The 27802-nt window shown below is 45.5% G+C and overlaps 1 protein-coding gene across 2 annotated transcripts in view; it reads left to right on the top strand.

Moving 5' to 3' along the window:
• The window catches only part of MEGF6 (multiple EGF like domains 6), a 458871-nt gene that overhangs the window by 348654 nt on the left and 82415 nt on the right, over positions 1–27802 (top strand). For both annotated transcript variants that reach the window (XM_030185804.1, XM_030185805.1), the window contains 4 exons: positions 1573–1695; positions 5614–5736; positions 14137–14274; positions 25966–26088. In XM_030185804.1, coding sequence (XP_030041664.1) covers positions 1573–1695; positions 5614–5736; positions 14137–14274; positions 25966–26088 — 507 coding nt within the window. The remainder of the gene's footprint in view (positions 1–1572; positions 1696–5613; positions 5737–14136; positions 14275–25965; positions 26089–27802) is intronic.

Raw genomic sequence — 27802 nt, 5'->3', positions numbered from 1 at the left:
GAGAGGGAAACCGAAGTACAATCCCACTGGAGCAAAGAGCAAAAGCTCAAGGAGCCTTCAAGACAAGGGGCGTCAACTCAAATTTATTGAACAGAGTCGACACGGTCCATGTTTCAGAAAAAATTGCCTGTGTCAGGGATCTTAAAATAGTATGCAACATCCAGAAATTGCATAAAGTAGAGATCTCTTGGCGTTACTCTGCCCGTTTAAGGCTGTGCCCCATAGCGGTTTGGTTCGAAGTTTATTATCCAGGTGTTTTCCTCGGTATTCATTTGGCGTCTTCAGATAATGCATTGTCTCTGTGCTATTGTTTTGCAATTTCTGGACATTGCGTACTATTTTAAGACCCCCAACGCAGGTAATTTTGCTGAAACACGGACCGTGTCAGGTCTGTTCAATAAATTTGAGTTGGCGCCCCTTGTCTTGAAGGCTCCTTGTGCTTTTGTTCTTTACCCAAAAGTGTGAACTGGACAGACAATCCACTCAGGCAGTCGCCCAAAGTAGTTATAAGGTTTCACTTAAAGGAATATCCAGCCCCTAACATAAAATGTAAAAGAAGTCCCGGGGGGGGGGGGGGGGAACAGACTGCTGCAGCACTATCCGGTTAGTGCCAGGGTGGTCTGGAGGTAGAGTCAGGTTGGAACCAGGAGTTACCAGGCCACGCAGATATTCAGTGGCAGTAACTGTATAATGTTTCATTAACTTAGAGCAGCGAAAAGGCCATCCTAAGTTAACCAGGTAGCTATCTGGTTATTGCCTCTGAATATTAATGGCACTTGGGGAACTCCTGGCAGCCACCCCAATTCTGGAAATGTAGTGCCAGTACCTGGATAGAGGCTGGCACTGAATATCTGGGTTTAATTTAGACAGTGGTGGTCAGTGTTTAAAGAAATACTGACCACCGCTGGGTGAATATTTCCCCCTTATTATTATTAAGTTGCCTACTTTACACACCAATAATTTAAATTTGGAATTTCTCTAGCACCTTTCATCCAAACACTGTTCCAAAACACTTATAATATGTGTCAGAGTCATGCATTTGGCCACTTCTGCTCTGATTATTGGCACATATTATAGGCCTGGCAGTTTTCTTTGGCTCCATCAGGCTTCCTTTTGAGCTCTGGTTCCATGTGCCTTCATTTACAACTACCTAGGGACTTTTGTCCTCATTTTGCACCTCCTTCCAACTTAGCCAGGGGTCATGAACCAGAGGTCCTTCTGGAACCCTGCAATCCTCGGCAGGGCCGGTTTTAGGTATGCTGGGGCCCAGGGCAGAAATTAAGAAGGGGGCCTCCGATCCTCTTTTCTCCCTGACCCCTCTCCATGATCTCCCCACCTGCATGGCTACTACACGGTCAGGGCATCTTACCCTTCTCCCCACAATGGTTCGTCTCCTCTTCTCTTCCCCCTCACCTTGCAATCTTCTTTAGTTCCTCTGAATATTTCTCCTCCATACATCATGTCATGGGCCTGTCTTTTATTGTTCTGTGATTAATGCAAATGTGAAAGAAAAGAACTTCACAAAATGAACCACTGCCTTTTACTTTTTCCCTTTCTTTCTATGGATTCCAGTCAGGGACCCCTGTACTGAGAGGAATGGAGGTTGCTCCCAGGTCTGCAAGAATGACCGAGGTGTTGCACGCTGTGAGTGCCACAATGGATTCATCCTGGCACCTGACTTGAAGACTTGCGAAGGTACCCGAGAAACATGTGCTTCTGTACCAGAAATCTGTTTTTGGAGGCTGTGTATGTGTGTATCAGGAGTGTAGCCACAGGTGGGCCCAGGCCCACCCACTTTGGGCTCAGACCCACCTAGTAGCAGTAGCATACCTATGATGTGGCTGGCAGGGATCGCCTGCGGGCAGGTAAGGAAGAGACTAGATCACCTGTGGGGTTCTTCTGCCCAGGAGAGGAAGAGACGGGATTGCCTTGGGATGGGGCCAGAGTTCTTCAGCCCACCCACCATTGGCCTAGTTTCACTATGACACTGGCATGGATGTGTGCTTAATTCTATATTTTATTTCCCAATATTCAAAAGGATTTAACAAGCTCCTGCCCAGTTAAACCCTGTGGAATGACTGAATATCACCGCTGACTGGTCATCTCTTAACTGGTTAGGTTAGAGGCAGGCCAGGGGGCGGAGTGTGGGTGGAGCAACTACTCAGCAATGGCTGTCTTAACTTTATGTGTCAAAGTTAACCAGACACCGGTCTGAATATCAGCCAGTGCCCGGTTAACTTCTGGGTGACTACTGATACTTGGATATTCAATATTCGGGGCCGCACATGTCCCGACATTGAATATCCGGGATCAGTTCAGCCCGTAGCTGCGAGCGGCACTGAGGCCACGTACCGCCATGGGCTGAATCTTGGCCCTATGATTTTACTGGCAGAAGTCTACAAGCGCAACAAAGTTAAAAAAGGAGACCCTGTCAAAAGGATTTTTTTTAAGCTAGCAAATCTCTTGATTTTTTTGTTGTTGTTGTGTGTGTGTGTCTTAGAACGGACATGGCCTTTAACAGTGATCTCCTTCAATTTCTCTACCAAGTTGGGGATTTAAAAAAATCTGACCCTCACATTGGATTGTTCTGTTATGCCTATAATCAGTTTGTGTCATATGATTGATTGACATCTAGGACAGATCGTCACGTGACTCATTACGAGTCTGATTTACAAAACCGTGTTAGCACTTTAACCTGAAAAATGGGCCTTAATTACTGCAGCTCCCATTTTTATCAGTGGGACCTAGTCTCTAATCGTGCATTAAAATGCCATTGTGCGTTTGTGAATGTGATATTCCTAGTGGGCATGGCAGAAGCGAAGCGGATGGACGGATAGGTGTAATTCCTCAGGCCGATCGTTTTGGACATGGACGTCCATTCCCCTTCTGAAATACAGAAGGCACGTTTATTTCTTAGGCCTGCTGTACTCCCGTCCAGACCCACAAATGCACATTTTTCAGTTTTAAACCAAGCCGTAATAACCCTGCACCATGTAAGCAATCTTAAACATACCAACAGACCTCAGACGTGACTGTTTTCACACAAGGCAGTCAGTCTCCTTGTGACTCACTCCCACGTGGGAGCGTTCAGCTAAACAACTAGATAAGCTAATTGCTTTTTCTGTTTAAATCTTGTTTATTAAGGCTCAGTAACAACCAGAACTCCAACTTCTCCTTCTTCACCCCCCACCCCTGGCTCCCCCTGAAATCAAACAGATCTCCTATTATTATTAAAAATTTTAAAAACAACTTCTAGCCCTGGAAGACAAAGAGGCTCATTTTCAAAGCACTTTGGGAGGCTAAGAGGCATATTTTCAAAGCACTTAGCCTCCCAAAGTTCCATAGAAACCTATGGAACTTAGCCTCCCAAAGTGCTTTGAAAATATGCCTCAAAGTCAACCAAAACAGGTTCCCAAATCTCTTGAAACTGAGGCCCGGAACAACTGTCCAGAGATGAAATCCCTTGTCGTTCCAGCCGCATTTGAAGAAGAAGCAGTGAACTCCAATGTTGAAGAGTGGGACCTTTGGCCAGAGGCGATCCTAGGTCAGCTGCCACCCGGGGCGGATCGCCGCCGCCGCACGACGTCCCCCCCCCCAGGGTGCAGCACGACACCCCCCCCCCCAGCACAATGACACACCCCTCCAGGGCGCATCAAGCCCCCCCCCCCCCAGGGTGCATTCTTGACTGCTGGAGGGTGCAGAGAGCAGCCGCGCGTCTGTCTGCTCCACTGGCTCCGTGCTCCCCTCTGCCCCGGAACAGGAAGTAACCTGTTCCGGGGCAGAGGGAGCAGGGAACCAGCGGAGCCGACAGACGCACGGCTGCTCTCTGCACCCTCCAGCAGCGTGCACCCGGGGTGGACCGCCCCCACCAACCCGCCCTTCCTACGCCACTGCCTTTGACCTTCAACCAAGTCAACAAAATCGGCTGATTGCTTTTTATATAAAAATGAAAAATCAGATAGAGTTTATAAATAATAAAGGAATGCAGACTTGTGTTGATTGGAGTGAAAAAAGTCACTTCTGAGGTCTGTTGATATGTTTATAGTTGCTTAAGTAATATGGTGCAGGGTTATCATGGATAGGTTTAAATTTCACCCACACCTTTGAGGTATAGGACTGCTAAAATTCATTTTTCAGTTTTAGCCATGCAGATCCCAGTTTTGTAAAGTTGGGATTTAGACATTCATGCTTTATGCAGTCTAAAATGCAAATAGCACTTCTAAAATAAGCACTATAGAAAGGCAGTGTATCAAGTGTGGAATAAACATAAACTTAAGCCTTTAATTGGGCTTTACAAGTGTATTTTTTACCCTTTCAGCATTCCTTTCTTTTATGTTTTTTTGTAATGTTTTTTTTGTATTGTACATCGCTTTGTTATCTCTGAGGAAAGATGGTATATTAAGGGGTCCTTTTACTAAGGTGCGCTGAAAAATGGCCTGTGGTAGTGTAGGCGCGGGTTTTGGGCGTGCGCAGAATCATTTTTCAGTGCACCTGTAAAAAAGGCCTTTTTAAAAATTTTTGCCGAAAATGGACGTGCAGCAAAATGAAAATTGCCGCATGTCCATCTTGGGTCTGAGACCTTACCGCCAGCCATTGACCTAGCGGTAAAGACTCGCGTGGTAACCGGGCGGTATTGACCTAGGCGCATCAAATGCCACTTGGCGCGCATAGCTGACGCGCGCCAGAAAATAAAAAGTATTTTTTGGATGCGTGTAGCGGACGCATGCCAAAAATGAAATTGCCACAAGGGCCACACGGTTGCCGGGCGGTAACTCAGAATTGTCACACATTGGGCACGCGTAGGCGCTTACGCGGTTTAGTGAAAGGGCCCCTGAATAAATAAAGCCATAAGCCATATCTATAGCAAAGTAGATGCACTTTGGTCCAAGTTCTATCACCTTACAAAATATGAGACTGTAGTGTGGAAGTATTTGCACTGGAGTGTGTTCAGGGTGCATCAGTGGCATTCCTAGGGGGGCGGGCACCCGGGGCGGCACCCCCCCCCCCTCCCGATGCAGCGCGGACAACCCCCCCCCCCCCCCCCGGCGAAAGACCTCCCCACCCCGCGAAAGAGCCCCCCCCCCCCCCGGGTGCATGCTGCTGGGGGGGGGGGGGGTGCCGCAGCACGCGCCTGCTGCGAGTTTATTAACTTTGCTCGTTCGCTGCAGCTCCCTCTGCCCCGGAACAGGAAGTAACCTGTTCCGGGGCAGAGGGAGCTGCAGCGAACGAGAGAAGTTAGCGAACTCTCGCAGCAGGCGTGCGCCGCGGCACCCCCCAGCGGCGTGCACCCGGGGCGGACCACCCCCACCGCCCCCCCCCTTGGTACGCCACTGGGGCACATTACAACTGGAGAAAGGAAATGGTCATTTAACATCTCTGCATGTTCTGGGTGTAGTCTCTGAGCTGCTCACTGCGCTGTGGTGCAGGGATGAAAAGATCCAACATTTCTTCAACCCACCCCTGAAGAATAGGACATTTTTTGAAGAATCCATGCTTAAAACAGGATTAACGGTCTTAGTAAATGTCAAAAAAAGAGAAGAGGGAGTAGACTGCATGCTCTGTCTTTTAATTTGTTAATCTGTCTGTATAATTGATATTTACTTTTCCTTGCAGACATAAATGAATGCGTGACGGGCTTGGCCATGTGTTCGCACAGCTGTCTGAATACTAGAGGTTCTTTCCAGTGTGCCTGTAACCTTGGGTATGAGCTGGGGGCTGATGGAAAGCAGTGTTACAGTAAGTATCAAGGCGGGGAACTTTGATTCAGAATGCATGAAAGTCAACATGGATTAAAGAAATAGCCAACAAATTAGTCAAGCTGATGTTAGACATTCAGGGACCCAGGGCAGAAACTGGGGAAGGGGGGGGGGGGCAAAATCTGGCTTCAGCCTATGCCTCCTTTAGCTTGAGGCAAGTTTGGGGCCCCCTATGGTATGGGGGCCCAGGGCAATTGCCCTGTTTGCCACCCCCTAACGCCATCCCTGAAATTAGTTGAATTAAGATGATACCAATAGATTAAGATGCAAAATTCAAACAGTTCTAATGTACCTATGTAAACATGTAATGAAATTACACAGAGGCCAAAATTCTATACATGGCGCCGATAAATAGGTTCCGGAATCTGCGAACAATTTTAGGTGCGACGAGTTACACCAAGTAAAACCTGGTGCAAATTCTCACGCCTAAATTAGACGCAGATCTCCCTTATTCTGTAAAACTGCATGTAAATTCCAGGAACACCCCCAATCTGCCCATGCCACAGCCCTTTTGAGCCCAGTTTGCGGCGAGACTCCCCAATCTCAGCCCGCAGTTCGGCTCCACTGTTGGCTAAGGAGATTAACAGCAATGACCCCGATCCTGCTCGTTTGTCAGGGTTGGCTCAGCAGGTACCCCTCTTTTCTCTTTCCACCGGGTCACTTGGCGGGGGGGTATAGAAATTCTCTAACACAGGCTACCAAGGACAAATTCTACAATATTGACCTCCCTTATATAATAATTACCAGCTCCACCCCACACTGAGATTCCACAAATCAGGGCACTCTCAAGTGCTAGATGGACTCATGACTTTTCCCTGCTGGGCTCCTCCCACCCAGGGCTCCATTCATAGATCCCAATATCAGAAGTGGAGCCAGGATGAGGCAAGATGACAGTGCAGGGGGAGCGAGAGCGGACTTCCGCTGGCGCACATTTTCACTGCAACAGGACAAAAAAAATAGGCCGGCAGAACTCCGTTTGGGGGAGCGGCCTCTCCCCTGGCACCCCACCTAGCTACGCCACTGCCCAATATAACAAGGGGTTACACTCCCACCTTACACATTGAATATAGTGCTGGGCAGACTTCTACGGTCTGTACCGGGAGGATGGCAGATACTAATCAAGGTCGGGTATACACAAAAGGTAGCACATATGAGTTTATCTTGTGGGGCAGGCTGGGTGGACCGTGCAGGTCTTTCTCTGCCGTTATCTACTTTGTTACTATGAATTATCAGCACGGAAAAGCATTCAGATGGATGCAAGGTGCCGAAATAGGGCAGAAATGGCAGATCCACACGCATGTGCCCATTGATAGAATAGCGTGTGTTTCCGTGTGGGTCTGCAAAAGGGACATGGCCACGGGAGGAGCACGGGTGGGTCAGGGACCTTCCCTTATAGTGTGGGATCTGCACTCAACTTGTGCGCTGGGATTTACACCTGGTTTCAGTTGGTGGAACGTTTCACGTCTAAAGTTGCGTGTGACTCCTGTGCTACACGCTGGTCTATATAAAGGGTGCCGATCCCAGAACATAGTAACATAGTAGATGATGGCAGAAAAAGACCTGCACAGTCCATCCAGTCTGCCCAACAAGATAAACTCATATGTGCTACTTTTTGTGTATACCCTACCTTGATTTGTACCTGTGCTCTTCAGGGCACAGACCGTATAAGTCTGCCCAGCACTATCCCCACCTCCCAACCATCAGCCCCGCCTCCCACCACCGGCTCTGCCACCCAATCTCGTTAGAGAATATTGTTCAGCACCAATTTTTTTTTCGGTGCAAAATTTTGAACGCCATTTACAGAGTTCCCCCCATAATGCGGGCATGGCCACTTACATCAGGCATAGAGCTGGGGCAGATGCTCATGCCTAGACTGTTAAAATTGTGTGCAAACTTTATAGTTAAGCTGTATGTCCCACCCACGCTCTACCAAGACTTTGCCCATGTGTTTGCCCACTTTCAAACTATGCACCATCGCATTTAGCCACCATTTTTTAGTATGTGTAGCCGGAATATTGACATTTACATCCATATGTATAAACATATGTCGACATATGTTGGTATTGGGGTCATTTAGGCACATGCTTGGTGCCTATATACTTGGCTATAAGCTGAGATTTTGTCCCCCCCCCCAAAAAAAAAAAAAAAAGCCCATAAATTGGGGTTTTGGCTTTTAGTCGAGTCAGAAAAAATTTCTGTGCTTTCCCCCTCCCCCCTGCGGTGACTGGTACTTCTCTCTTCTCCCCTCTCCCTCCCAACGTTAACTGGCATTGCTTACCGTTCCCTCCCAGCTTCTGCTGCTGTCGCTGGCATGGAAGTGCGGCCTTGATCATCTGCACATGCTCAAGGCCCCACTTCCTTGTCAGCGACAGACAGCAACAGAAGCCAGGAAGAACAGTATGCAACGCCAGTCAGTGCGGCGGGGGGGGGGGGGGGGGGGGGGGGGTGCGGTAAGCAAGAGAAAAATGCTGGTCATTACGAGGTGGGAGGGGTTAAAGCTAGAGAAAAATGCAAGTCATGCGGGGAAGGGGGATAAAAGAGGGAGAGAATTGGCAGTCACTGGTGGGAGGGAGCAGTAAGAGGGCAAAAATGCTTCACCCCAAGGGAGAAAGGGAAAGGGAGAAATGCAGGACACTACAGGGGAGGACAGATTACCGGTATACTTGAATATAACCTCTCCCCAGCCTATACTCGAGTTAACAGGTTCCCGCCTTTTTCAGGGGAAAACTGTTAGCTCCAGTTTTATTCGGATAGGCTTATATTTGAGTATCTCCGGTAAGTGTTGGTGCCCTCTTTATAGTAGTGGTTATCAACTCAGTCCTTGGGACATGCTCACCCAGCCAGGTTTTCAGGATATGCACAATGAATATGCATGAGAGAGATTTGCAAGCACTGCCTCCTTGATATGTAACTCTACCTCATTCATATTCCTTGTGGATATCCTGAAAACCCAACTGGATGGGTGTGGCCCAAGGTCTGGGTTGAAAACCAGGTTTATAGAATTACCCCCATTGAGTCTGTTTGCGGTTTAGGTTTTAGTAACCACATAGATCGGGGCTCTTCAGCTCTGGTCCTTAAGGACCACAAATAAATTGGGTTTTCAGTGTGACCTCATTACACAAATTAACTGGGTTCTTATCAAACATAGCCACAGTATCTGATCTGTGAATCTCCTGAAAACTAGGCCTGTGTGTGGCCTTCGAGGACCTCAGCCTAATGGCTCAGATATGAAAGAACCTTAAGTTCCCTTTTCATGGTGCAAAATTCTTAAGAAAGTTGCAACACTTCTTTTGGGGGCGGTAAGGAATGACAAAAAGTAAGTGTTTTTGCCAGCTCTACAGGCTTTGAAAGCAGACTCTTGTCTGGCGAGGGCCCTGCCAGATTCATTTATCTTTTAAAGTGTTTGCAGTTTCTCTGTTAACAAACTAAAAAAAAAAAGAGTTTTTATCTGAGTCCTGCACTGACAAAAGATATATTTTTAATGTACGTTTTGTGCCTCTAGTGCTAACTCACAAACATAATATTTCAGCATGGTTTTGAAATCACAGAACTTACATTTGATAGTAAAAGAAGCTCTCTCATGTATACCTAATATTCATTTGAGCACCTCTCCCTTCCTTAACATTCAAGATTTCTCCTTCCATCAGACATATGGGGAAGAGGGTCTAAGACTGAGGTGCCTCTGGGTTATCATTTGCAGTTTTAGGGAGTTTCACTTCATAGCCTTCCTCACTACCTCATCCTTGGGATTTGCATTACAAGACGTATGAGGAGAGACTTACAAGCTCATTTTCAAAGCACTTAGCCTCCCAAAGTTCCATAGAAACCTATGGAACTTAGCCTCCCAAAGTGCTTTGAAAATATGCCTCTTACTGAACTAAACATGTATACTCTGGAGGAAAGGAGAAACAGGGGTGATATAATATAGACGTTCAAATATTTGAAAGGTATTAATCCGCAAACGAACCTTTTCCGGAGATGGGAAGGTGGTAGAACGAGAGGACATGAAATGAGATTGAAGGGGGGCAGACTCAAGAAAAATGTTAGGAAGTATTTTTTCACGGAGAGAGTAGTGGATGCTTGGAATGCCCTCCTGCGGGAGGTGGTGGAGATGAAAACGGTAACGGAATTCAAAAATGCGTGGGATAAACATAAAGGAATCCTGTTTAGAAGGAATTGATCCTCAGAAGCTTAGTGGAGATTGGGTGGCAGCGCTGGTGGTTGGGAGGCGGGGATAGTGCTGGGCAGACTTATACGGTCTGTGCCCTGAAGAGCACAGGTACAAATCAAAGTAGGGTATACACAAAAAGTAGCACATATGAGTTATCTTGTTGGGCAGACTGGATGGACCGTGCAGGTCTTTTTCTGCCGTCATCTACTATGTTACTATGTTACCTCATCCTTGCTGTAGACTGCTGATGGGATCCAGTAGTTCATGTAGCAACACCATTCGGTTGCATGTCGTCATGGACAGGTTGAACCAGTCCTGGTTGAATACAGTAAAGCTAAGACCGGTTCAGCTTGTCGGCTGATGACTTGGAATACCTAATAATCGTACTTCAAGTGCTGCTCTCCACTGTACAGCAGAGCTAGAGCAACCCTTCAGTAGAGGAGATGGCCGAAGGTGCAGGCCAAAGAGGAAATGTGATGGATTTCAGGATAGTGACACCATAAATATGTTTATACAGGAAACAGAATATCTGTTACGACAGTTGAGAACAGAAATAGGTATCAATTAATCTGTCTTATCTCTGAACTTTGCTTTAATTTGAAAACGTGTATGTGTACAGTCCATCTATTTAGGGCAGTAGTTCTCAACCCCAGTCTTCAGGACAATGAATATGCACGAGATGCACTTGCATGCCCCAGGGGCGTAGCCAGACTTCGGCGGGAGGGGGGTCCAGAGCCCGAGGTAAGGGTGCACATTTTAGAGCCCCCCCCCCCAGCGCCGCCGACCCCCCCCCCCCCCCGCCATTGCTGAACCCCCCCCCCCCCGCCACCAACTTTGACCGCCCCCCGCCATTGCCGGACCCCCCCTGCCACCAACTTTGACCTGCCCCGCCGCAGGACGTCAGACTAGAACGAAGCCTTGCGCGGGATTGGAAAGAAGAGGACCTCAGCTCGGCTTTCCGGGGTTGGGGTCCCCTGCCAGCAAAGGTAGGTGACGGTGGGAGGCGGGTTTGGGCGGGGCAGCGGCAGGGGGGTCCAGGGACAAATCTACGGGGGCACAGGCTCCCGTGGCCCCAAAGTGGCTACACCACTGGCATGCCCTACCTCCATTGTATGTAAATCTATCTCATGCATATTCATTATGGATATCCTGAAAACCTGAGTGACTAGGTGGGTCCACAGGACTAGGTTGAGAACCGGCAGTTATAGCAGCTTCATGTAAGCAATATAACCACAGCATAGATCCATAATACAAATAAAGAAATATAAATGTCAGCACCATGCTGTATGAGGGTAATACTGTAGCCAGGCACCCATAGACAGGTGCTGAGAGGGTATCTTGTAGGAGCATGTTCTATAAAGGAATGGAGTTGTCTACTTTCCTGTATAGAAAACTAGCAATCGCAGACTTGAAATCAGACAGAAGACAGCGAAGGTGACTCAAAAAAATATGTTGACAATTCTCTTAGAGTCTAAAAGTTGATAATCCAACAGCAAAGACTTGACACGGCCGTGTTTCGGCCAACCAGCCTTCCTCAGGAGTCTCCCAAATGTAGTCTCTATGATCAGAAAAATGCTGCTAGAGGATACGCTGTGGAATCAATCCGTAATCAGTTTTAAACTTGACGGGAAGAAATACACGCCGCCAAACTATGGTAAACCACTCAAGCACATCTCTAAACTATCAACAGTGCTGGCTGGTTAAGTTTATAGCCGCCAAAGATAGGACCTGCTATTTAGACCAGTGTTTCCCAAGTCCGGTCCTGGAGTACCCCTTGCCAGTCAGGTTTTCAGGATATCCACAATGAACGTGCATGAACTTGATTTGCATACACTGCCTCCATTATTTACAAATCTCTTATATTCCTTTATAGAACAGGCTCCTACATGATACCCTCTCAGCACCTATCCATGGGTGCCTGGCTATAGTATAACCCAGGGGCGTAGCCAGACTTTGGCGGCAGGGGGGTCCAGAGCCCGAGGCACATTTTGCCCACCCCCCGCCATTGCTGTGACCCCCCCCCCCCCCGCCGCCTCCACCACCACCAACTTTGACCCCCCCCCCCCATGACGACAACCCTCTCGACTCCCCCTCCTGCCGGCAACCCTCCCCCGCCGCCGCTGTTGCCTACCTTTGCTGGCGGGGGACCCCAACCCCCACCAGCCGAGGTCCTCTTCTTCCGGCGCAGGGCTTCGTTCTGTTTCTGAGTCTGACATGCAGGACGTCAGACTCAGAAACAGAACGAAGCCTTGCGCCGGAAGAAGAGGACCTCGGCTGACGGGGGTTGGGGTCCCCCGCCAGCAAAGGTAGGCGACGGCAGGTTGGCAGCAGGAGCGGGGGTCGAGAGGGTCATTGGCAGGGGGGTCCAGGGCCAAATCTATGGGGGCCCAGGCCCCCATGGCCCCACGTAGCTACACCACTGGTATTACCCTCATGCAGCATGGTGCTGACATTTATATTTCTTTATTTGTATTATGGATCTCTGCTGTGGTTATATGCTTACTTGAAGCTGCTACAACTGCTGGTTCTCAACCTAGTCCTATGGACCCACCTAGCCACTCAGGTTTTCAGGATATCCATAATGAATATGCATGAGATACATTTAGACGATCCAATTTAGTTGCTGAACTTAGCCGGTCAGTGTTTGAATATTCGCGGATATCCGGTTAGCTGCTAAGTGCTAAAATCCAGCGGAGATAACCAGCTAACTCATGCTAAATATTAGTGCTTAGCTGCCTAAGTGCTGTTTGACCGGCCAGGAACCGTTTCTGGTCAGTTAAATAGCACCGAATATTGGCCAGACACTCCGTAGATACATGCATATTTACAGAATAGTGCTTAGGTGGAATTTTGGCATTTATGTGTGTATGTACACACACAAGACAATAGAAAAAAGTAGGGTGGACCAAGGAATCTCATCAGCCGATGGCAAGTTGAAGTAACTTTTTCGGCACCAAATGGTAATGGTAAACTCTATAACATAAATGGCATATAAAAGTAAGCACAAGCCACTTATGTTATTGATGTTACCATTACCATTTCATTATTGTTATTTTTATCATTGTTGTTATTATTATTTTGATTCTTATTCTTATTGTTATTTTTATGTTTTTATATGCAAATTGAAGGAGTTCTTGTTTTTAACCTTATTTATCTATTTATTAGGATTTATTTACCGCCTTTTTGAAGGAATTCACTCAAGGCGGTGTACAGTAAGAATAGGTCAAACATGAGCAATGTAAGGAGAGGCAGCGTAGCTGTCGTAGATAGTAGAAGCAGCTCTTGAAGGTTACTTGGATTTGGGGAATCAGAGTAATTGTTGAATCTAACTGTATTCCAAGGTTCCTGACTTGTGATTTGAGGGGGAGTTCGTACTTCCCACAAGGGATTTTGATGACTCTGGGCAAGTCACTTAACCCTCCATTGCCCCATGTAAGCCGCATTGAGCCTGCCATGAGTGGGAAAGCGCGGGGTACAAATGTAACAATCAGGTATGTATCCACTTGTGTTATGGACCCAGAGAAGCTCGGTTTTACTTGGGTTCAGGCAAAGTTTGTTGTGTTTAGCCCATTCTTGAATTGATGTTAGACAAGTGATCAGTTTATTCAACCTTGTCATGTATGTATTTACTTTATATGTAGTGTTTGACCCCTGAAGCAGATGGTAGATCTGTCGAAACACGGTCCCGTGTCGGATCACATATACATCTGGTGCTGAATAAAGTTACTTCAACTTACCATCGGCTGATGAGATTCCTTGGTCCACCCCTACTCTTTTATATTGATTTTTGCACTACGCGTGGGGATTTTCTTACCCTAACCTGTTGGTTGCTGTTTTGATGTATGCACACACATGCACACGTGTATCTCATTATTTAAATACATTATGTGTGAAAAAGGTGTGTAACTGTTAGCGCCTACTTTATAGAATTGCTCTGTATATGTCCTTCCAGGGCATGGCCATCTTCTCAGAAAATGTTCTATCCCCTTCACTGAGTCATTCTGCACCACAGGGCCCGTGACGCTTTTTCCAGTTTTGGGCTGTCACAGTTCTAGGCATTAGAAGCAGCTGCAGCACACGCTTTTCATTGTCCATAAAGCTTTGGTGTCACTGCTGTAGGCTAGTAGTGCAGAAAGGCTCATGTGGATCAGCAGAGACTAAGAATAAGCTTCTCTCTGAGGTGCTGACATGCGTGTGTCTTCCTGCCAGGAATCGAGATGGAGATTGTGAACAGCTGTGAATCGAACAATGGTGGCTGCTCCCACCAGTGTCACCACACCAGCTCAGGCCCGCTCTGCTCCTGCAACTATGGACACCAGCTGCAAGAAGACCAGAAGACCTGTATAGGTAAACAAGAGGAGACAGGACTGCATATGTTATAATGTCATGACATGATATTCTGAAATAACTGATATGCACTAGAAGTATACTGAGTGCGTATTGCGGAGAGCAAAGTGAAATTGTGGAAATTGTAATCGCATCCTGTTGACAATGTCAAACTGTAAGTCCCAGACAAGCCAATATTGAGCCTGTGGCGGTCAGCAATTACAGAGGAGCTGACTGCCACTGATAGAAAAATGACACAGATTGTCATTGCTGGGCCTAATCCGGGCACCGGCATTGCATATGTAACATGGGTCTTACCCCGTTCTAGCTCTGGACCCAGATAGTGTAGTGGAGGAGTGGCCTAGTGGTTAGGGTGGTGGACTTTGGTCCTGGGGAACTGAGGAACTGAGTTCAGTTCCCACTTCAGGCATAGGCAGCTCCTTGTGACTCTGGGCAAGTCACTTAACCCTCCATTGCCCCAGGTACAAATAAGTACCTATATACAATATGTAAGCAGCATTGAGCCTGCCATGAGTGGGAAAGTGCGGGGTACAAATGTAACAACAATCAAAAAAAAGATACATAAAACAGTCGCTGCTCATTCAGACCAAGCTTACCACACTCGGACTTTCAGTCAAACTCCAGTCGAGCTGGGAGTGGGTCAGTGGTCCGGAATAGTGATCCGAGGGTTTGGGAGACTTTACCAGGCAGGGTTCTACTCTGTTCTTCAGTCTAGGAACCACACCACATCTCAGAAGGTTTTATAAACAAACTTAACTTTTATTGAACTTGGCTGCAACAGGCAGTTAGCAGCTTGAACTTCCCTTTAATACAATCCAGATGTTCCAAATCTCAAACATCTTTGGTACCAAGTCTATTGATGTCCGGGAACCTCCATGGACCCCGGCCCTTTCTCACAGGTATATGTACAGGGATTCTTAACGCGGGGCTATTTACATATAGACAAATCTGCCTATCCTGGTAGCCAGATGTCGTTTCTAAGGCTATATTTCTTCTACTCCCAATTTCTCCTCTTCCACCAGGCACAGACCCCTTTAGGGCTGTCCTTCTTCCACGGGTGTACCTCACAAGATCACACCCCGGCCTTCAGCAGGCACCTCTCTGCTCTAGACTCTGCTCATGGGCAGGACTCCCCAATCCTCCCAATGCTCTGGTTCCTTCTCCAGTTACTGTCACCAGGGCAATAACTGGTCTTTTTCTCTAGCCCCAACTCTAATTAGCAATTCAGGATTCCCCTTCTCCTCCCTAGTCAATGGCAGGGGATAATGTAGGTAGCTTGGACCTGTAGGCAACCAAAGACACCTCAAGCAACCAAAGACCCCTCGTGCTTTCACATGCAACCACTTTTATTCCACTTTAACTTCCCCCCCCCCCACCCCCCCGCCGTCCCTCTTCAGTCCTAGGGCATTTTCTCTCTCTGCATCTTATTTCCAAAGTACTTCCCTTAGGCTGGGCTTCCTCCCACCCAGGGACCTCCCAGTCACTCCCCTACTTTCCTTAGTAGTCCCAATTTAATAGGGAATTATGTAGATGATAATAATAATATTTATTTCTATTCTACGTTATCTTAAAAATTCTAAGCAGATATGTACAAAGCATAAAAATCAACAATAAAATACAAACATCATATAAATACATTGCCCCCCCCCCCCCCCCCCCGATTTTCTAAACCATTTAACTGACCAGAAACGGCACCTGGCCAGTTAAATGATACACAGCCGGTCGATATTCAGCGGAGTATAACTGGCTAACTCCCGCTGAATAAGGCCAGTTAGTGGCTAGATAATTTTAAAAACCGGTTTAGTGGCCATATTTGGCCGCGTGAAAACCTGGTATATATTTGGCCGGTTTAAAGATAACCGGCTACGTCTGAATGTTGACTTAGCTGATCATCTTTAAACTGGCCCAAAATAAACCAGATATTCAATACTGGTCAGCGGAAATGGCCCAGCATTGAATATCCGGGCTGTACGTTGACCATGGGAGTTAGCTGGGCTAATGTCCACAGTCTGAATACCGGCCCCATTGTGTTTACAAATTAGGTCTGGACTAAAAATTACACACTCTTTACTCAAGCTGTCCATATTCCTGGGACAGTTCAACATTGCAGCTGGTTTATAGGTTTATAAACTTATCAAAAGGTGAGGTCATTGCTCATCTGGTCCAAGTGCCTTATGAAAATAGGTTTTCAGTTCTTTCTTAAATTGATTTATGATTTAAATTGCACGAGGTTCAGCAAGCAGTGCATTCCAAAGGTTAGCACCTATGATGTAGAAGATCGAAGGTCTGTACTCCTCTAACCAGACTGGCAATTATCTGGGTGCCGGACTATATTTGGACCGATGCCTGGATAACTGCCCAGATAAAGTTAGGACAGCCTTTTTCAGGGGGGATAAGAATTGGGGAGGGGAGGGTGAGGAGCATGGGCGTAGCCAGACCTCACAGTGGGAGGGGCCAGAGCCCGAGGTTGGGGGCACATTTTGAGTGCCGCCCCCCCACTGCCACGCCTTATCTCCTCGCCCCCCACTGCCTTGCTTCTCCTCGCCTCCTTGCCCCCCCCCACCACCACCACCTCACCTCTTTGCCGCTTCTCCTCACAAACAAATACCTTTGCTGGCGGGGGTCCCCAACCCTCGCCAGCCGAAGCCTTCTTTAGTGCCGGTCTCCGGCGCAGCCACATTCGCTGCCCTGCTCTTCTTTCTTCTTGCTCCTCTTGTGCACGCTGATGCTCCTTTACATGAAACTGCTCAATTTCACATAAAGGAGCGTCAGCGTGCACAGGAGGAGCAAGAAGAAAGAAGAGCAGGGCAGCAAATGCGGCTGCGCCAGAGACCGGTGCTGAAAAAGGCTTTGGCTGGCAGGGGTTGGGGACCCCCCCAGCCAAACCAGGGGCCTGGATGAAATTTGGGGGGGGGGCAGGCCCCCGTGGCCCCCCATAGCTACGCCCCTGGTGAAGAGCCTGACCAGATAACCCTTATGTGAGTACCCAGTTGAATATTGGCCAGGATGCGCAAGTATGGGCAGCCAGGAGAGGTCCAGTCATACCCCAATATTCAATACCGGCCCAGCATTGAATGTTTGCATCTAATTTAGCTTGCGATGGTCAGCACATAAAAAAATGCTGACCGCTGGTGGCTGAATATTGACCAGAAAGTTTCCAATGGATGAGCCTTTCTGTATAGAAATGTTCTACCATCAGCACTTCACAGCCAGCCTTGAGGTGAATGGCTTTTCCCATCTCTTTCATACAGATTCAGTTTGTCTCTTTTGCCAGTTTTTCTATGTCAACTGTAAACCATCCACTATCCTGGGCTACAAATATCAATCTCGTTTCAGTTCACCTCTCCTTACTCATTCCTGTGTCTGTTTTTGATCCGTGTATAATTCTTGAAGTAATACTTTGTATTTCTCACTGTATTAATCCGCAAACGAACCTTTTCCGGAGATACGAAGGCGGTAGAACGAGAGGACATGAAATGAGATTGAAGGGGGGGCAGACTCAAGAAAAATGTCAGGAAGTATTTCTTCACGGAGAGAATGGTGGACGCTTGGAATGCCCTCCCGCGGGAGGTGGTGGAGATGAAAACGGTAACGGAATTCAAACATGCGTGGGATAAATATAAAGTAATCCTGTTCAGAAGGAAAGGATCCTCAGGAGCTTAACCGAGATTGGATAGCAGAGCCGGTAGTGGGAGGCGGGGCTGGAGGTTGGGAGGCAGGGATAGTGCGGGGCAGACTTATACGGTCTGTGCCAGAGCCAGTGGTGGGAGGCGGGACTGGAGGTTGGGAGGCAGGGATAGTGCTGGGCAGACTTATACGGTCTGTGCCAGAGCCGGTGGTGGGAGACAGGGATAGTGCTGGGCAGACTTATACGGTCTGTGCCAGAGCCGGTGGTTGGGAGGCAGGGCTGGTGGTTGGGAGGCGGGGATAGTGCTGGGCAGACTTATACGGTCTGTGCCCTGAAGAGCACAGGTACAAATCAAAGTAGGGTATACACAAAAAGTAGCACATATGAGTTATCTTGTTGGGCAGACTGGATGGACCGTCATCTTCTATGTTACTATGTATCTGTGCATTTACCACTTGTCTTTCCTTGTTTGTTCATCTAATTCTTTAAAGATTTGTTTTCTCACGCTTTATGAAGTCTGTTGCTTTCTTTCTGTACAACAAAACAGAAGAAACTGATCCTCGCAAAAAAAACAAACGAACAACAACAGCGAAGATGATACAAAAAAAATGAAAAAACAAGACGACGCTTCAAATACAGAAATTTTTTTAAAAACGTTGAACAGCAGTGTTTCGGCCCAACTGGCCTGCGTCAGGAGTCTATTTAAAACAAATAAAACTAACACAATGTCAATAAAGTAAAAATAATAGTGAAAATAATAAACTCAACCATAAAACCCAAAATATGAACATATCTATCTGAAATAACATTTTTAACCAATCAAAGTAGAGCACATCAATATATACACAATAAAAGACAGCAAGTAAAAACCTGTTATCAGTCAAAATGATTAGTATAATCATATTAAACTAATGTTTAATTATACAGAATATAATATAAATAATTCTAATGTAACTTCAATGAACATCATTCTAAGTAAATGAAAAGTTAAAAAATACAAGATAAAAATAAGTTAAGTTCACGCATATCAATGTTGACTTTCCTTACTGTATATAACTCAAGAAAACTACAGCTATACAAAGCACTTTCTATACACTAAATAAAAATAAATTCCATCATTAAAATGTACAAAAAATTTTTTTAAACTTCATTGTCAATGATTTCAAACAAAATATTATCCTATTTATGAATTGTCATCATTATATGAATCACACGGACAGCGCACCAATATTAAAAAATATGATGCTCTCTATCTCGTGCACTGTTTTTGAAAAAATCTGCTAACTAAAAATGAAACCAAAATTTTGGAATTAAATTGGACTGTTAAACAAACTTTACGTTTTCTTATATACGCATAGTCTAAAATATATACGGAATAAAATCACCACTCTCTGAACTTATCTATGTATTCCAACGATACACTCCGTTAGTATTTTGATAATATGTCTGGTGTGACTCATGAGGCAATTTCTGTGAAATTCGAAAATGCCCTCTAATCCTGGTGATCAGCCACTTTTCTGTGTACTTTCTTTCTGTGTACTGGTGTTTTCAGACGCTTTCTTTCTGCCTGTTAGAATGTTTATCCAAGTTTAATGATAGAGACTGCTATATGCAAATTTACCCAATGCATATTCAGGGGTTGTTTTACTGAGGCACTCCGAAAAGTGGCCTGCGCTGGTGTAGACGCGTGTATTGGTTGTGCGCAGGTCCATTTTTCAGCGAACCTGCAAAAAAAGGCCCTTTTTTTTGCTGAAAATGGACGCACGGCAAAATAAAAATTGGCACGCGTCCATTTTGGCCCTGAGACCTTACCGCCACCTATTGACTTAGCAGTAAGGTCTCACTCATTAACCAGGTGGTAATCGGCAGCGCGTGGACAATGCCAATTACTGCCTAGTTAGTGCCGTGTGCCGGAAAATAAAAGATATTTTCTGGCACACGTAGTGGACGAGCATTAAAAAAATAAAATTACCGCCGGGCCCACGTGGTAGTTCCAAATTGGCATGCATTGGGTATGCGTAGGTGCCTTTGTGGCTTAGTAAAAGGGCCCCTCATTGCGGTAGTTCTGAAAACCCAACTAAGTGTGTGTTCAGGAGAGAGATAAGAAACATTCCTCTAGACTTTTGTCATAACCAGGGCCAGCTCAAGGGACTGTGGTGCCTGAGGTAACTTCTTCATTGACTCCTCTACACGAGATATTGTAGTTCCCGTTCTCTCTGAAATTCCCCCCCCCCCCCCCCACTGTGATAAAAGGTGCCAAAGTCTTTAGCAGGGAGAAAGGAAGAGAAAGAGAGAGAGAGATACCGGACCAAAATTTTGGCACCCTTTATCACTGGTGCCCTGAGCCAGTACCTCACCTGGTCCATAGGTTAAGCCAGCCCTACTCATACTGTTTTCCTCTCTCTATCCTGAAGACGCTGATTCTCGCTCACTATGTGTGTGTCACGCTCATTTTGAAGGTTCTCTTACCTTTTTGAGCACTGTCTCTCACTCATTAGAGCTTCAGGCCTAAGCACTGATCCTGATCACTGCTTTCATGAGTGGCAAGCCTAAGAGAAGAAAGACCAAGTGGACCTAGCGGTGGGAGGAAGTCTGAGCACACCTTCCTGAGTATGTTGGGCCACCGAGAGACACAACCAGGCCCAGGACAGGACCGCCAACCGCCCACCCCCTCACCTACCTGGGCTGGTGTGCCACACACCCCTTACTCGGGCCACCCTTCACGCCCGCCTCCTTACCTTTCCTGTGCCTGACTGCTCCTCTCTCAGTCTGTTGTCTTCCGCTCCTATCTGCCGGACCCGGATGATTGCATTAACACGAGATAACGTGGCACACAGGAGCAGGAGACAGACAGATCCGGAAGCAGGCAGGCAGGAAGAAGCTTGCCGGTGCCTGGAGGCTGGGCCCAGGGAATTTTGCTCCTCCTGCCCCCCCCCCCCCCTTCTCAAAGTCCTTGCCTCTATGCATATATGCTGAGAAACTCTACTGCATGCTTTTAGCTACAGAGTGGAGGGCAGCTTTTAACCTGGAGGATTTATCCAGTTCCTTCGATCTTTCTTTTACTCCATCTATATCCTATTTTGCACCAAAGCAAAATAGATATTTTATGCTGCCTTTTTTTTTAATTTCATTTGGAAAGCAGTATGACACTTAAATCTTTCTAGATTTATACCGCAGACATACAGTCTGAAAAATCTCACTTTCTGGCCTTCAATATCCCTCTCTGAGGCGGTAAGTCTTACTCTTTGGCATGGTCCACCCTTGGCATCCCTTCTGTCCTGTGAAATAACTCTGGCTTCACACACTCTCCAATCCAGAGAATAGTTCCTTTAAGTACTTCTTACTAGTGGCCTCATAGGTCTTACTGGTGTACCAAACTGGTGGCCACCTCTTTAGAAGTCTCTAGTCCTTGTATAATCCCCAGTCCCCCAGCTTGAAAGGCTCATGTAAAGAGAACTCTTCAGGGGGGCACTAGAATGCATCACTCCTTATTTTAAGGAATGACTTTTGTGTTTAAGTAAGTCAAAGGAGGCCCTGAAAAATAAAAAGGATACTGGATTATCATCCATTGAAATTGCGGGGCCGATATTCAGGGGAAGATAACTGGGTATAAGATGCTTCTACCTAGTTATCTTCCATTGACCGAGTGATCCCCAGATTTTTAGCATCACATAACTGGTGTATAGCAACCCTCTTGCCTCTAAAGGGAAGTTAAACAAATTAGGAAGAGACTAAAAGAAAGCCCTTGATAGTGCCACTGAAAATTCAGGGAGACCTCCACACGGCACTATCCGGGTAATGCCAGAGTTATTCGCAGTGCAGTTTTTCTAGCAAAAAAGGTGCCGGTACTCAAATGCCAGGCCACCCTTCAGGGATGAAGTGATCACTGAGGGACTCACCCCACAATAGCCAGGCCCCCTGCAACCAGTCATAGAATCTATGACAAGGCAGAATTGGTGTGTTGAGCCTGAGCTCTTTCATTAAAACTTGTGGTCCATGGGTCAATTTTAGCAGACAATGGAAAAGGTGCCGGTACTCAGTACCCCCAAGTACCCCCTCAAAAAAAGCCCTGGTTATTCGGGGGCAGAATGAGGGCGGAGCATGGACTTACCTGGTTAGTAGCCATTTTCTGGAGGAGTAGCCTAGCGGTTAGTGCAGTGGACTTTGATCCTGGGGAACTGAGTTCGATTCCCACTGCAGCTGCTTGTGACTTTAGGCAAGTCAGTTAACCCTCCATTGCCCCTGGCACAAAAATAAGTACCTGAATATCTGTAAACCGCTTTGAACGTAGTTGCAAAAACCTCAGAAAGGCAGTGTATCAAGTCCCATTTCCCTTTCCCTATTTGAGATTCTACATGGAATGTTGCTACTATTGGAGATTCTAGATGGAATGTTGCTACTATTGAGATTCTGTTGCTACTATTGGAGATTCTACATGGAATGTTGCTATTACACTAGCAACATTCCATGTAGAAGCCTGCCCTTGCAGATCAGCAACGCGGCTGCGCAGGTTTCTGTTTCTGTGAGTCTGACGTCCTGCACATACGTGCAGGACGTCAGACTCACAGAAACAGAAACCTGCGCAGCCGCATTGCTGACCTGCAAGGGCAGGCTTCTACATGGAATGTTGCTAGTGGAGGAGTAGCCTAGTGGTTAGTGCAGTGGACTTTGATCCTGGAGAACTGAGTTCAATTCCCACTGCAGCTCCTTGTGACTCTGGGCAAGTCACTTAACCCTCCATTGCCCCTGGCACAAAAATAAGTACCTGAATATCTGTAAACCGCTTTGAACGTAGTTGCAAAAACCTCAGAAAGGCGGTGTATCAAGTCCCATTTCCCTTTCCAGACCAATAACCAGATAACTATCCGGATAAAGTTAGGAGGGCAGAAAGGCTGTCCTGACTTTATCCGGGTAGTTTTACAAGTACCAGTCTGTACAGGGTGAGGCAAAAAAAAAAAAAAGTAACCCCCTACAGGTTCTTTCAGTTTTCTCAGCAGCCGCTTTGAATTTCAGTGAGAAATTATACATACTTATTTAGTCATCATACTCACGTATTAGTATTAAACAACATTTGCTACTCCTTTTACAAAGCTGTGGTAGAAGTAGTGTCGGCAGATGGATTTGCCATGCACCGAGGCCCCTTTTATTTGTTACATTTGTATCCCACATTTCCCCACCTTTTTGCAGGCTCAATGTGGCTTATATAGTACCGTAAATGGCGTTAGCCGATTCCGGTATGAACAAGGTGATATTGAGGTACGTGTATGGTAAAGACCATTGTGGGGAACAGAGAGGGAGAGGAAGGATTAAGATATGTCCAGTTACGGTTTTTGGTTACGTTATGTCGCTGGTATCCCTTGCCAGTCAGGATTTCAGGACATCCAAAATGGAGTATGCGTGAAAGAGATCGGCATATAATAGAGGCAGTGTATGCAAATCAAGATCATGCATATTCACTGTGGATATCCTGACATCATTAACATAAGCATTGCTATACTGGTCCAGACGGAAGGTCCATCAAGCCCAGTGTCCTGTTTCCAAGAGTGGCCAATCCAGGTCACAAGTACCTGGCAAGATCCCAGAACAGTAGAACTGATTTGATGCTGCGTATTTTAGCAATAAGCAGTGCACTTTCCCAAGTTCACCTTGCTTTATTTTTTGTCTATTAGATTGTAAGCTCTTTGAGCAGGGACTGTCTTTCTTCTATGTTTGTGAAGCGCTGCGTGCGCTTTGTAGCGCTATAGAAATGCTAAATAGTAGTAATAGTAGTAGTAGTAATAATGGCTTATGGATTTTTCTTAGCACAGCGGGTTTAAAAAAACAAAACAAAAGGAAATGGCTGTGCGGTAAGTACAAATTTGCTGCACAGCCATTTCCTGGGGGAGCCCTTAGAAGGTGGTAAGGGCTCCCACGCTAACCTGGCAGTAAAAATAAAAAGAATATTTCTGGTTGTGCAGGAAATGGCAACATGCTTGGGTCAGCACTGCTGTCAGCTCCCGTGAGTGGGCTGGAGGTAGTGCCGGATTGGCATGCGCCTGCACCGCGGTAACTCTGCCGTGGCGTTGTAAAAGGGCCCCTTAATTATCTTAAGCTGTGTTGGTGTTGCTGACATTTTAGCATTACTATCAAGCGATTTTTGCGCGTTAAAGTGTTCAAGGTAAAACACAGTAAAATAATGTCTTTCAAATGATACCCGCCCTAGAGTGGTATATCAAAATGTTAATAAACTTGGAAACAGTGTGTCAGAATTTTGCAGTTATTGTGAATGCTCAGAGTGTCCACCTGCAGCTTTAACACAGGCCTTCAGTCGCTTTGGGACGTTCTTAACAGCCTTGTCGATCGGTCCCTGTGTCAGGCTATCACAGATCATCTGCCAGCACCTTGCCCATGATTACCGTTCCAGTTTCTTGCTTTTAAAGAAATTATTTGTAAATTATCACATTATTGTTTACAGAAGTCTGTCACTGTGACATCATTAACATAAGAACATAAGCATTGCTATACTGGGACAGACGGAAGGTCCATCAAGCCCAGTATCCTGTTTCCAACAGTGGCCAATCCAGGCCACAAGTACCTGGCAAGATCCCAGAACAGTAGAACTGATTTTATGCGGCGTTTCTTAGGAATAAGCAGTGGACTTTCCCAAGTTCATCTTAATAATGGCTTATGGATTTTTCTTTTAGAAAATATCCAGACTTTTTTTAAAACCCGCTAAGCTAACATCCTGTTTTTTTTTTTTTCAAATAATGGTAGTTTTACAGTGCAAACACCTTTGAATGCATGAAAATTGCTGGGTGATCATTCAAAAAAGTCTGTAACTTTGCCGTATTTAAAGATAATCTCATTCCACTTGGCACGTAAATGTAGATAGTGACAACATATAAAGTTGTAAAATTTCACTTTGAAATTCCAAGCATTTGCTGACAAAACAGCAAAACATTTTAGGAGTTTACTTTTTTTTTCTGCCTGACCCTGTATATCGGCCAGCATATTGGTGGCCATTCAAGACCCGGATCTTTGGTGCTGTGCTTGGATTAGAACGTCGCTCATATTAATTTCCTAGGCCTTTTTTCCTTCTTAATCACAGAACGGTGCTATGGTTGAATATCTTTAATTCTTTAAGTAGTGGAAATTAATATGAGCGACATTATCTAAAGATTATACATTTCCACATCCTATATTTATATACATCTTCTTGGATTAGGATGGCCATTGAATATCCAGCTCAATTTCAGCGCTCGGCGGTCATCACCTTAAAAATTACTGACCACCGGTGGCAGAGTATTGAGGCCCATATTGATAAACTTTGTAAGCACACTTTATTAACACCGCTTTAACTGCCCCTGCCTCAGTCCTCGTACATAAGTTATATTTGTTCCATAAAATGGCAACTGATTTCTTGTAGCTTTTGAACACACACTTTACTTGTGGTGGGCAGGTGTGTTGTTCTGAATGGACCAAGAGACCCAGCTGTGGACACGGTTCAAGCCTCGCAGAGATGAAATGGCCATTCACCATCTGGCTGCTCATCAGTCAATAGGAAGTGTGTGTTGAGGTTTCCGTGTGACTGTCATAATCCTGATGTATGTGCTGCCCAGCGATAAATGTGCTGCATCTCATTCGGCAGTTCATATAATCCAAAACGCTTTGTGATGCTCACCACACAGGCATTTCCTGTAACCGCATAGGCCCTGCTGAGTGTTTTAAATCTTTTACAAGATCTAAACGCCATTCCTGGATATTGGGGCAGGTCTAAAAAAACACAAATTTCAACAATCTGAAAAAGCAGCTGATCATTCAGTTGATTAATTCTGGTAAACTAAACATCTGTAAAGATTTGTTTTGTTTCTTGTTTGAGGGAGACACATGAAAGAAATGGTGTTCAATTTGCCATCTATCTGAAGTCCTTTTCTTTAAGAAGATATTACCCCCGATATTTTTCCATGCACACCCCGAACAACCTTTGATCCAGCCTGCTTTGATAATTCTTATTTTCATATTCTGCTGATTCATTTTACTGACAGTTCCGTTGCACTGGCTGATTTCTCTCTTGTTCTTTTCAGATATTGATGAATGTTCATCTGGAGTCGCCTGCTGTGAGCAGGATTGTTATAATTATCCTTCGGGATACGAATGCGCTTGCCAAGCTGGCTACAGGTTAAACGTGAATGGCTGTGGATGTGATGGTGAGTGTCTGTCTTGCCTCCTTTGGGAATAAATAGATGTCTTTGAAATAAGCTGACACCCAAGCTGGCAAGCGTAAACAGGAATAAAACGTTCCAGTGCGGTTCTGAAGCTCAACCGGAGCTGTCCGTCTTATACCTTAGAAGAAACATCTGGTCCCACTGAAAGGGATGGAGAGTATGCTGGAGATGTGCTTTGGGAAATGAAATGAAAGAAAAACAAAAGTTTCGTTCTCGTTTTCATTTTCCTAGCAACAGCCATCGTCCCTTAACCCGGCCCCTGTGTTGCCACAAATTCCAGCACCACTAAATTAATAAAAATTCAAGCCCCTCAAAGGTCTGTCTGCATCCCTCCACCTTCCCAGTACATTTTCTTTTATGTTTACCTTTTTTTGATGGTGTGAATTTCAAATATATGAAAGAAAACTTTGACAAAGAGTACGGAACAAAAATAGTACGTAAATAATGACTCAACGATGCAAAAGTATTCTTTAATAGTTCCATAATATAATCCACATTTAGAGGGGACCAAGAAACCAAATACCAGAGTAAGATGGTTACCAAACACAAATAAAAGAATAAGCAGGATGTAACCTACAATTTTAAATAGCACAGCTTTCCAGAAGTAACATTGGACTCCTTAACACAAGGTTCCTTTACCTTCCAAGAAAAATATCAATTCACGTGGTTTACAAAGCAAATATGAATAATTATCAAGCAAAATTAAACATTTACAAGGATGACAACTGAAGTTTTACACCTGTGTTTAACTCTTGTTGTCGTAAAGTATGGAACTGCTTCTATCTTCTCTGTGGCCATCTTGAAATATCTGGAAATAAAGAATTTTTTTCTCCTAGAACCAGCACCATTTTAAGATAGGGATCTGACAGGGTAGGAGTGACTGGAGATTATTCCAGCCTTACTTGGACTGTGGTAACCTCCATGGATGGGGTAAGAGGTCTCTTGTGGGCAGGGAGGTGAGGCAGGCCCTTGAGGGGCCTGAAGTTTTTAAAAACATTTACTGTGCTGTGGTGTTTTGCTGGGGTAGGAGGAGATCTGAATGTAATGTTTTGCTTATTCTTGTGGTGTGTTTTTTTTTTCTATTTTGTTTTGTGGTGTATTTTGTTTCAGATAAATGAAACAAAACAAAATAAACCACAGGCAAAATAACAAAATGAAATGAAAAAAATGTAAGTGCACAGCCTCAGGGTAAAAGCCTATTCTTATGGTCTTTGTTTAGAATGCCTTCTTATTTTCTGTAATTTGCCCTTCAAATAAAAGGGTAATTTTACGAACCTTTTTTTTTTTTTGTTATTTAAGGAGGTCATTATTTAAACACTCAAACTAACTGACAATCGATATTGACATCATCAACTTGCTACAAAAAAATGCTTGATCCACTGTGTGTCCCAAAATTCAAACAACATACAATATGTAAAAACCACTTAGCTCTATGGGCGGCGACGCCGGTAATTGGGAAACAAAACGGGAGCTGGGCAGACTTCTATGGTCTATGCCCTGATCGTGACTGAATAGATAGGGATGGGCTGGAGTGTAAATTTTAAGGGGATTCAACGTTAGCTTCAGAACTTAGTAGAAGAACAGTACTAGGCAGACTTCTACGGTCTGTGCCCTAAGAAAGGCAAGGACAAATCAAACTTGGGTATACATATAAAGTATCATATACCATGTCAAATGAGTTTATCTTGTTGGGCAG

Source organism: Microcaecilia unicolor, chromosome 13 (genome assembly GCF_901765095.1).
Source record: "Microcaecilia unicolor chromosome 13, aMicUni1.1, whole genome shotgun sequence".
Classification (NCBI taxonomy): Eukaryota; Metazoa; Chordata; class Amphibia; order Gymnophiona; family Siphonopidae; genus Microcaecilia; species Microcaecilia unicolor.
This window is presented reverse-complemented; position numbering and strand designations above follow the sequence as displayed.